Here is a 12,328-nt window from a genome sequence, read left to right on the forward strand (position 1 = left end):
GAGGAGGAGGAGGAGGAGGAGGAGGGAGGTAGGAGAAAGGAGAAAGTAAAAAAGGAGAAGGGAGGAGGAGAAAAGAGTAGCAGCAGGAGGAGGAGGAGGAGGAGGAATACAAAGGAATACAAAGGAAGACAAAGAGCAACAGACCCTTAGGTCCTTACTAGGCTGTTTGTGAAAACTATCTACTAACTACCAGTGGTAGAGACAGGACAGCAAAGCAGAAGGCTCCTCCCCACCCGCCCCTCCCTCCAGCCGAGGCTGGCAGGAAAAAAAGGCGAAACCATGTGATATTAAAAAATCACATGGAATTTTAGTAGAGAGTGAAAAGGAAATGTGTAATCTACGTCTGACTACTTGTGTTTGTGGGGGAAAGTGTTAACGCTTGGTGAATGTCATGTGGTGTGTGCATTGTGTACGTGGATGCACAGTGTGTATGTCGAATGGGTGGTGCGGCAGCCTTGCCTGGCGCTTTCTAGGGAGGCAGCAGTCAATCAGGCCCCAGCTCCGTTCAATCCACTGAGATAGCATACTTTCCCTGTAGGGACGCCGTACGCTGATAACCCCTTGCAACATTGATCCCTGGTACTTAGTTCCCGATGATGATCAATGGTTGACAAGGCCCTCTCCAAACACAGCCCGTCACAGGTCGAGAGTAGTAGTAGTGACCGTTCACTCTGGGCTATCTGTGCGTGTATGCAGTGTAGTGTAGTATGTATGTAAACACAGTGTGGAGTCAAAAAGGTGGTGCGGCAGCCTTGCCTGGCGCTTTCAAGAGAGGCAGCAGTCAATCAGGCCCCAGCTCCGTACAACCACTGTAAAGTGCACTTCCCTTTAAAGGGCGCCGCACACTGTATGGTTACCCCTGCAGCGGTGACCCTGGTACCTTAAATCCCGATGATGGTCACCTACTGTCAGGGCTCTTGACTATCCACAGCCCTTCACAGATCGAGAGTAAAAGTAGTGACCGTTCACTCCGGGCTATCTGTGTCATGTATGGAGGGTGAGAGTAATTTAAACTAACGGGCAATTTAATTCACGATCAGAGGCCCGGGAGATAAAAGAAAAAGCGCAAATTATTCGGAAATGAATAGCGACAACCGGGGATTACATTCAAAGTATTTATCGAGGCGAACTTTGAACGTTTCGATAGTACCTGAGTTGACAACATTTGATGGCAGACCATTCCATATATTGACTATGCGATTAAAGAAAAAGTGTTTGGCTTCATTTGTTACAAAGCGCTTACCAACAATTTTGAAACCATTGCTTCTGGTGACATTTGACTGGTCGACTGATACGTATTTTTGAATATTCATATTTGCAAACCCATTAAAAATTTTGAAAAGCATGATAAGGTCGCCTCTTACTCTCCGTTTCTCAAGAGAAAATAAATTTAATTCCTTTAGGCGTTCCTCGTAGGATTTGTTCCGCAACCTTGGGATCATTTTGTTAATCTGCGTTGTATTTTTCTAATTTTTCAATATCTTTTTGTAATACGGTGACCAAAACTGAACATTGTATTCGAGATGTGGACGGACGAGTGAGTTATATAATGTTAATATTATTTTTCAGACTTGAAAGTGAAAGATCGTCCAATGAAACCAACTAATTTATTCGCAGTTTTGACGACTTCAGTACAGTGTTTGCTAGGCTTGAGGTCTGCTGAAACAATGACACCAAGATCTTTTCTTTGTCCACACTCGTCATTGGGATATTATTCATCTTGTATGTCGCCTGAGGATTTTGATTTCCTATGTGTAAAACGTGGCATTTATCTATATTGAATTTCATTTGCCACTTGTTTGACCATTCGATGAGAGTATCTAAATCTCTTTGCAAAAGTTGTCTTTGGCTTTCTGAGTCTACTCTGTTTGCAATTTTTGTGTCATCTGCGAATTTTGAGAGCTTACAATTTATTCTTTCATCAATGTCGTTAATATATATAATAAAAAGAATAGGTCCCAGAACCGATCCTTGAGGAACGCCACTGCTTACGTTAAAGGAGGAGGAGGAGGAGGAGGAGAAATGATCAGGAAGAGGAGAAGAATGAAGAGAATGAGGAATAGGAAAAAGGAACAGAAAGAGGAGGAGGAGGAGGAGGAGGAGGAGGAGGAGGAGGAGGAGGAGGAGGAGGAGGAGGAGGAGGAGGAGGAGGAGAGAAAGAGGAAGAGAAGGAGAACACAGAGGTACACAAAGGAATAACAAACAGCAGTAACTAACGTTGTTTGTGGACTTTACCATCTAATACACAGACCAACAGGATACAACAGACCAAGGCTCCTCCCCACACACCACTCACTCAGCGATGGCGGGACAGAAGCGCACGACAAAACATTACAAGTCACGCAAGAAAGAGATACATGGGCCGCCAAGGTACAGTGGAACCATGCGTGCTTTGGGGTCCGAGGGGTCTCCAAGCGCACGGGTTCGAATCCTGTCCACGGTCCGAGTGTAGGTTGGGCTTCCTCACTCGGGGCAACGGTTTCCTAACGGGTGGGCTTTGAGATAGGAGGTACCCTAAAAAGTATCGCCTTTAGCCCAGAAATTCCCGTGAAAAGCCCACATGGTAAAAAAAAAAAAAAAAAAAAAGCCATCATTATTGTTACTTGTGATGGTGACAGATAACTATTAACCTTAGCAAAGAGGCAAAGGGATACACCAAAATTTATTCACCTGTATATTTTGTGATGGCAGATGTTCAAATAGTGAATGCGAAGTCGAATCATTTGTCTATTTTTCTTATTCTTTCTCCACTGTACTGATAATGACACACGTTAATATAGACTTCCAAACATTAACTCCTTCATTACTGAGACACATACACCAAAATTTATTCACTTTTATATTTTGTGATGGCAGATGTTCAAATAGTGGACGCGAAATCGAATCATTTGTCCAATTTTTTATTCTTTCTCCACTGCTGATGATGACACACGAATATAGACTTCCAAACATTAACTCCTTCAGTACTGAGACCCATTTTTTACCTTGAGTTTTGGGTATGACTGTATGGTTTTATTTACATTAGGAAGAAGATAAATGGCCAGAGTCTTCACTATATTAATCCCCACATAAATATCTGAAGCTGTATAAAAATGACTAATTAGTACGCAGAATGAATATGAAAACGCGTCATGGTACTGAAGATGTTAACGGATCGATCGAGGAAAATGTTTGCTTTACCATTGACATTGAGGTTTCTATGAAGTTCCTGAGCATTTTATTTATACTTTTTTTTATTAGGGATTTGGATATTCAATCGTGTTATTTGGGAGGGAATTATTATATTTTAACTCTTTCAGTACCATGACGCGTTTCCATGTTCATTCTGGTTACTATTTGGTGATGTTATGCAGCTTCAGAAACTTATGTGGGGGATTAAAATAGTCAAGACTCTGGCCATTAATCTTTTGACCTCCATAGACCCTTCTTAATGTAAATACTTTCGTCTAATCATAGCCAAAAATCAAGGTAAAAATGCATCTCGGTATTGAAGATGTTAAAGGTTCAATCACTGAAAATATCTGGTTTCATTTGATGGGAATATTTTACCGTTGATATTGAGGTTTCTATGAAGCGCTTGAGTGTTTCTGTCATGTTTCTTCATTTGACATATTTATAACGCGTCTTTTATCTATTTATTTGCTTATCTCTCTCTATTATTATACTCAAGGCTCAGAGTTAGAGCTGGAGTCAGGTGTTTTGGTTACCGACTCCACAACACTTCCCACACAAACAATAAAGAGAATTATGTATCATCTTGCCGCCTTTAGAGTGTTTGCCATCTTATCTCTAATGAAGCTTTCTGTTAACTTGCAAATTATAGAAAGAGACTAATTGCCTCAGAAGGAAGAGGATGGCGACGAGAGAAAAAAAAGAGGAGGAGGAGGAGGAGGAGGAGGAGGAGGAGGAGGAGGAGGAGGAGGAGGAGGAGGAGGAGGAGGAGGAATAAAGGAATACAAAGGAAGACAAACAGCAACAGACCCTTAGGTCCTTACTAGGCTGTTTGTGGAGACTATCTACTAACTACCAGTGGTAGAGACATGACAGCAAAGCAGAAGGCTCCTCCCCACCCACCCCTCCCTCCAGCCGAGGCTGGCAGGAAAAAAGGCGAAACCATGTGATATTAAAAAATCACATGGAATTTTAGTAGAGAGTGAAAAGGAAATGTGTAATCTACGTCTGACTACTTGTGTTTGTGGGGGAAAGTGTTAACGCTTAGTAAATGTCATGTTATGTGTGCATTGTGTACGTGGATGCACAGTGTGTATGTCGAATGGATGGTGCGGCAGCCTTGCCTGGCGCTTTCAAGGGAGGCAGCAGTCAATCAGGCCCCAGGAGGAGGAGGAGGAGGAAGAAGAGGATCAAATGAAGATAGAATAAAAGATAAGCAAAGATGAACGCAAATAAGAGGGAGAAAAGGAGAGGAAAACATATAGCTAAAAAATAAAAAGTAAAAAAAGGGAGAAAATATAAATGATTGAAGGACGAAGGAGGAAGTGGAAAAGACCACGAAAGACAAGGAGGAGGAGGAGGAGGAGGAGGAGGAGGAGGAGGAGGAGGAGGAGGAGGAGGAGGAGGAGGAGGAGGAGGAGGAGGAGGAGGAGGAGGAGGAGGAGGAGGAAGAAGAGTGAGAGACATGTGAGAAGCAAGGTGTCGGAGAAATGAGGTAAAGAAAACGAAGATGGTATGAAAGAACTGAGGAGGATGAGGAGGAGGAGAACTAAGCACAGAAAAACTTAATGGAAAACTCAGAGGAAAGCGAAAGCATGAAAAGGAAAACTCATAAGTCATAAGAAAACAAACAAACAGAGAGAGAGAGAGAGAGAGAGAGAGAGAGAGAGAGAGAGAGAGAGAGAGAGAGAGAGAGAGAGAGAGAGAGAGAGAGAGAGAGAGAGAGAGAGAGAGAGAGAGAGAGAGAGAGAGAGAGAGAGAGAGAAATCCCAACTTACTTAAAACCACTCCTAACAAACACAACACACCTCACCTTAACTCTCCAACTATCAACTGCAAAAGAATCAAATCTCAGCCTTTTGAATTACACAGGATACCCGGACACCCTTCCTTCCTTTCCTCTTATTCCCTCACGTCCCACAAGACACTTAGATCAACTTAATGCCAGAAGGATTACAAAAGGTGATTCATATCTTTTTGAAATATGCTGGTCTGCAACACGTCATCTTTCAATTTTCAAACCCTTGAGTACCATGACGCGTTTCCGTATATATTCTGCTTACTATTTGGTGATTTTATACAAGTTCAGAGACATATGTGGAGGATTAAGATAGTGAAGACTGTTGCCATTAATCTTTTGACCACAATAGACCTTTCCTAATGTCAATAAAATCATCTAATCTTACACAAATCCCATGGTAAAAAAATGTGTCCCAGTATTGCAGGGGTTAAGGACTCTGGCTTCTAAATACTCTTTTTGGGGATCTTGAATGTTCTTGTGATGGTCTTGAGTGCTCTTTAGGGGTCTTGAATGCTCTTTTTTGGTTTTGACTATAGTTTGTGTTCCTTTTGGCTACTCGTAAGTTTTGGAATCATTGTGACTACATCTTAACTCCTTCAGTACTGGAACACTTTTTCACCACGAGTTTTGAGTATGATTAGACTATTTTATTTACATTAAGAAGGGTATATGGAGTCTATAAGTTTCTGAAGCTGTATCAAATCACCAAATAGTAAGCAGAATGAATATAAAAACGCGTCATAGTACTGAAGAAGTTAAGAGGACTGGCAGCTTCAGTGTGTCTTCTCTTTAAACCTTTTCGTTTTCTACCTCTCGTGCATTAAAAAATCGTCTAACTAATCCTAATGTAACCAAAACCTAACCTTAATTTTGGCTAATCCTTGACTTCTCTGTAAGGTAACCAGCACTCAAGTGGGTTTTTTTGTTTTTTAATATTTTGTCGCTGGCTTCCCTTCTGCATAAAAAATAATAAATAAAATAATCAAACAGAATGAATATGAAAACGCCTCATAGTACTGAATAGGTTAAGAGGACTGGGAGCTACAATGGGTCTTTTTCTTCAAGCCTTTTTCGTTTCCTGCCCCTCGTACATTAAAAGATCGTCATAAACTTATTTTTTTCCTTAGTGTAGCTTTCTGCCAGATATACTGATCCCACAATGCACTACTCACACATTGACACACTCTCATCCACACACACATATTAAGTCAAATGTGTCATACTTTATTTTTTTTCCATTCTTTCAGTACAAGTAGCCTTAATCTCAAGACCTACAAATGTAACTGGATTTTTCATTCATTGCGCTGCACTTTCCTTTAATGAATTCTGTATTAATTTTAGAAGCAGTGGTTGGTGGCGGTGGTGGTGGTGGTGTTAGTGGTAGTAGTGGTGGTGGTGGTGGTGGTGGTGGTGGTGGTGGTGGTGGTAGTAGTAGTAGTAGTAGTAGTAGTAGTAGTAGTAGTAGTAGTAGTAGTAGTAGTAGTAGTAGTAGTAGTAGTAGTAGTAGTAGTAGTAGTTGTAGTAGTAGTAGTAGTAGTAGTAGTAGTAGTAGTAGTAGTAGTAGTAGTAGTAGTAGTAGTAGTAGTAGTAGTAGTAGTAGTCTAGTTGTACTAGCAGTAATAGTAGTAGTAGCAGTCTAGTTGTACTAGCAGTAGTAGTAGTAGTAGTAGTAGTAGTATAGTAGTAGTAGCTAGAACAATCATTATCATCACCATCATCACCAATAATACATCACTATCACACACACACACACACACACACACACACACACACACACACACACCGCGTAGTGTAGTGGTTAGCACGCTCGACTCACAATCGAGAGGGCCGGGTTCGAATCCCGGCGCGGCGAGGCAAATGGGCTAGCCTCTTAATGTGTAGCCCCTGTTCACCTAACAGTAAATAGGTACGGGATGTAACTCGAGGGGTTGTGGCCTCGCTTTCCCGGTGTGTGGAGTGTGGTGTGGTCTCAGTCCTACCCGACAATCGGGCTCTGAGGTCGCTCCGTAATGGGGAAGACTGGCTGGGTGACCAGCAGGCGACCGAGGTGAATTACACACACACACACACAAACACACAAAAGAAAACAAATCAGCCCAAACATTCCCTCCTGCATTACAGTCACTTGATGAGCGGGGAAGGAGGGACGCGACATCTTACAAGGAGGACCCAGAGGATGCCGTCACCATCCCTTACAGCTGGTGGTGGCCTTCAGGTGAGTCAAGCCCCTGCAAACCCTGTCAACTCCCTGCCATTATTGTTTTATCCCTGTTCTGTATTCTAACCTAATGTAACCTAACTTAACCTAACCTAACCAAAACCTAATCTTAATTTTGGCTAACTCTTCACTTCTCTTTAAGGCAACCAGCACTCAAGTGAGCCTTTTTTTTCTATATTTTGATGCCTTTGGCTGGCTTCCTTCCTGCATAAAAAGAATAAAATAACCAAACCTTACCTAACCTAAACTAACCAAACCAAACTTAACCTAAACTAACTAAACCAAACCTAACCAAACCTAACCAAACCTAACTTAGCCTAACCTAACATAATCTAAACTAACCAAACCAAAACAATCCTAACCTAACCTAACCTAACCCTGTCAATCCCCTGCCATCATTGCATTACCCTGTTCTCTGTATCAGTGTCCCCTTTTATCACCTTTCACTCTCCCTGCTGTCCTTTTTGTGGTTGAATTCTGTTACTGCTTCGCGTGAATCCATTTTCATTTCAGTTTTCTTTATTTCATACGTGTTCTGTAGCTTGTTTTGGTTCATTAAGCCTCTTCCTGTCTATCAGCATTATCTTTTTCTTATTCTATTTTTCTTCTTCTGAAATTCATATTTTTCACTATTTTTTTGGCCATATCCTTTAGCGTCTCTCCTCTTCTTCCCCTTCCTCCTTCTCCTCCTTCTCTTCTTCCTCCTCCTCCTCCTCCTCCTCCTTGTCCTTCTCGCCGTCGTTCTCCTCCTGACAATCGTTCCATCGCGCTACATGACACCTATCCACGAACTCCGCCAACTCATTCACTCACTCCTTCCCTTGCAGTGTCTGTCCGTCGGTCCAACTTCTCGCCACGCCCAGGCAAGCGTGGGGAGGGGGAGATAGACCTTCCCTACGACTACTACGACCCAGAGGACGATGAAGACGAGGAGACTGAGGACGAGGACGAGGATGAGGGAGTTTTACAGGACAAGAGGGACTCGACATTTGCGTTCTCGCCACGTCTCGGTAAAAGAGTGCAGAACGCCGCCTTTGCATTCGCTCCTCGCCCCGGGAAGAAAGACAACTTCGCCTTCGCCCCAAGACCGGGAAAGAAGGCTGGTACTAACTTCGCCTTCGCGCCACGGCCAGGGAAGCGTACCAACTTTGCCTTCGCGCCACGACCAGGCAAGAAAAGCAACTTCGCCTTCGCGCCACGACCAGGAAAAAAGACCTTCGCCTTCTCGCCACGGCTGGGCAAGAAGGCGGACTTTGCTTTCGCTCCGAGGCCAGGAAAGCGATCGGATTCCCCAAGCGAGACAGGAGACAGACAGACGGGGGAGACCTGGTGGATTGGCGAGGGTGGCAGCGCGACGGTTACCACCCAGCCGCCATTCCTCCCGCCGCGGCTGGAGTAGACGTCCGCTGTACTCTTATTATTGTTACCTTGGTAGCGTGGTGGCTGGAGGAGGCGTAGGAGGCGCTAGGATGCTGAAAGAGTCACCCGAGGCAGCTGTGAGTCCTTATCCCTCTGTCCCAAGCTCCAGTAAATACGAGCCAGTCTTTCACGCAAGAGGAAGGTTTCAAGGCTCCATATCGTTGATTACTGAGCTACATTGATGATGATAATGATGATTGATGATAAAAATGATGATGAATAAACTCTATCTTTAATACTTGTTGCTTGTGTTATCTGGCTGGATTTAGAAGTGAGAAAACTGTTGATTTTATTTGTTTATTTATTGATTGATTGATTTTTAGTGCTACATAGAACTCTCTCTCTCTCTCTCTTTTTTTTTCTCTCTCTCTCTCTCTCTCTCTCTCTCTCTCTCTCTCTCTCTCTCTCTCTCTCTGATACAGTTCTCATTCAGTTCACGAATTCGATCTTGGCTCACGGCAGTTTCTCGGTGGGAGAGGTAGCTTCATCTCTACTGGTCCTAGCTAGCGCCATATGACCTCGATGTTGTGACGCTTTAGCTCCATTGATAACTAAATTCATCCCTCCTTTCAACACCTCAACCTTCCGACACACACACACACACACACACACACACACACACACACACACACACACACACACACACACACAGCTCAGGGTGTTGGTGTTGGTGAGGGTGAAGGAGGCACTCTCACGCACGACCACACCCCCCTCCCACCTAAGGCTGGACACCCCCACCACAATACCCCCCTGCATCCTTGTCCTCGTTATACCCTGGCGGAGGGAAGTGATGTATGGAAAGTTGTAAGGTATGCATGGGTTAAAAATATGACAAAAAAAAAATGTTTAGTGATCGATCCATTTTGAAATTGTTAATACTGATTGATGGATGAATAAGAAATATACTTACTAAATTAACTGACTTTTTAAAGGGAAGAAAACTGGTGGGGTGAAACAAGTGTGATTTAATTATTGTATCTCTGAAAAGGATTAAATGTGATGTGGATTAAAAGGCAGACAATGAGGGTGACGAGTTTCTTAATACGAGTTGGAACTTACGAAAACAAACAACACAAATGTGGGAATACAAATGAACAACCTCGTTTAGCGAATATAAAAACAACAACTTGTACTATTATAACTTCAACGAATTTAACATTTACAACAATAAAAACAACGAGAGAGAGAGAGAGAGAGAGAGAGAGAGAGAGAGAGAGAGAGAGAGAGAGAGAGAGAGAGAGAGAGAGAGAGAGAGAGAGAGAGAGAACAGACTAAACCAACAACACTTCCGCCTCTTTACAATGACCAGATAAGAGAATAAGGAGTTCGTCTGAAGCCCTCCCAGCTGACAGACAGTGGTGGCTATGGAAATGAGAGCACAGAGCTGAGGGTTTCCAGTTCTATCACAGCTCTAGTTCCCCTTCACGATGCCTGGCAAATACAGAGGCAGCATTTCTATTTCCAGTCATTTTTTTTCGACACATGGAAATAAGACACATAGATACACGACGATTAGACTATGACAGATAAACGAACAAGCAAAAAAAAAAACATCAAACAGATTAATAGATAGGTAAACAGACAGACAGAGACATAAAGAGAATTAAAAAGACAGATAGACAAAGACAAAAAGTGACTGATAGACAGATAGACAGGCAAAAAAGTGCCGAAATAGACTAACAGACAAAAAAACAGACAGATGGACAGACAGACGGAGAGACAAAAACAGACAAAAAAGACAGAACGAAAAAGAGATTGACAGACGAAACGAAAGCAAATAAACAGACAGAAAGACAGACAACCGATTAAATACAACTATTAGCTGAAGACATCACAGCAAACAGATAGACAGACACACAGACAGACAGATAGACAGAAGGAACAGAAAAACAAAAAAAAGATAGAAAACAGACACACAGACAGACGAATAGACAGAAGGAGCAGAAAAATAAAATAGATAGAAAACAGACATACAGACAGACAGACAGACAAACTAACAACAGATACTATGTGAAGATAACACGATGAAATTATACAACAAAAAACACTCAAAAAAAACAACCATTCTCTAAAATCAAGAATGAAAAAGATAAGCTGTTCTTGCTGTCTTTTTTTCAATCTTTTCTTTTTTTTTATCAAGAAGTAAATGCACAAAGTGGTTTGCAACGGGAGAGAGACTGAAGATTTTATAGAGGAGGAGGAGGAGGAGGAGGAGGAGGAGGAGGAGGAGGAGGAGGAGGAGGAGGAGGAGGAGGAGGAGGAGGAGAAAACTACATGTGTGGGAAGGTTTTTGGATTTTGTGGTGGTGGAGGAGGAGGAGGAGGAGGAGGAGAAGAGGGAGGAGAGGTGAGGAGGAGGAGGAGGAGGAGGAGGAGGAGGAGGAGGAGGAGAAGGAGGAGGAGGAGGAGGAGGAGGAGGAGAAGGAGGAAGAAGAAGAAGAAGAAGAAGAAGAAGAAGAAGAAGAAGAAGAAGAAGAAGAAGAAGAAGAAGAAGAAGAAGAAGAAGAAGAAGAAGAAGAAGAAGAAAAAAAAAAAAGAAAGAAAAAAGGAAAGAAAAAAAAAAGGAAAAAGAAAAAAAAAAAACAAAAGAAAAAAGAAAAAGAAAAATGAGATAATGATGATGATGGAGGAAGAGAAACAGGATGAGAAAGAGGAGGAGAAAGCAAAGAGAAAAAGAAGAGGAGGAGGAGGAGGAGGAGGAGGAGGAGGAGGAGGAGGAGGAGGAGGAGGAGGAGGAGGAAGAGGAGGAGGAGGAGGGACTGCCATTCTTACGGACTGTCACCTTCACTACGAGTTAGCCAATCATCGTTTTATCTTCCAATCTCCTCCTTTTACTCCTCCTTTCCCTTCTCGTTTCTCCTTTATCATCCTCTCCTTCTCTTGTATTTCCTCCCTTCTCTCCTTTTCCTTCCTTTCTATTCCCTTTTTTTTACTATCCTTTATTTTTCAACGGTTATTCTTCCTTTATCAATCCCTTCCTCTTTTTTCATTCAATTTCCTCTCTTTTCTTATTCTTTTTTCTATCATCCTTTTCTCCTTTTCCACTTTTCGCCTTTATTCTTTTCTTGTTATTCTTTATCACCTTTCTAATCTTTCCTTATCATCCCTTCCATCTCCAGTGTCTGTTACCTTCTTTCATTCTTTTCTGTCCTCTTTTCTTCTTCTTCTTATTCATTTTTATCTTTTCATCATTCTTTATTCTTTCTCTTAGAATTTTTACATCTCCTGTACTATTTATTTTCCTCTCCCTTTTCATTCTTTCCTTTGCTCTTCCTTTCATTCTTTACTTCTGATCATCTTTCCCCACTCTTGTGTCTCATTTCCCCTCCTTTTTTTTTTTTTTACTCCTTTGCTCCTCTTCCCTTTTTTTGTCATAATTTTTCATTCTAGATAACACTTAACCCCTTCAGTATCATGGAACGATTTCATATTCATTTTGGTTCCTATTTGGCGATTTTATACAGCTTCAGAAACTTATGTGCGGATTAAAATAGTAAAGACTCTGGCCATTAATCTTTTGACATCCACAGACCTTTCCTAATGCAAATAGAATCGTCTAATCGTATCCAAAAATCATGGTAAAATTGTGTCTCAGTATTGACGTGGTTAAAAATATGATGTTCTAGAAATCACAGAAGGCTTCAGTAATATATATGATGTTTTTTTTATGCAAGAGAAACTAGCCGAGGCCCAAAAAAATAAATAAATAAATAAACAAAT

The 12,328-nt window shown here is 42.0% G+C and overlaps 1 protein-coding gene across 1 annotated transcript in view; it reads left to right on the forward strand.

The window, feature by feature from the left end:
* The window catches only part of LOC123512343, a 44,388-nt gene extending 35,538 nt beyond the window's left edge, over positions 1-8,850 (forward strand). Inside the window, exons 4-5 of the mRNA XM_045268682.1 lie at positions 7,094-7,187; positions 8,018-8,850. Of these exons, the coding sequence (XP_045124617.1) occupies positions 7,094-7,187; positions 8,018-8,589 (666 nt within the window). The 3' untranslated portion in view covers positions 8,590-8,850. The remainder of the gene's footprint in view (positions 1-7,093; positions 7,188-8,017) is intronic.
* The last annotated feature ends 3,478 nt before the right edge of the window (positions 8,851-12,328 follow it).

This window comes from Portunus trituberculatus, chromosome 33 (assembly GCF_017591435.1).
Source record: "Portunus trituberculatus isolate SZX2019 chromosome 33, ASM1759143v1, whole genome shotgun sequence".
NCBI classification, from domain to species: Eukaryota; Metazoa; Arthropoda; class Malacostraca; order Decapoda; family Portunidae; genus Portunus; species Portunus trituberculatus.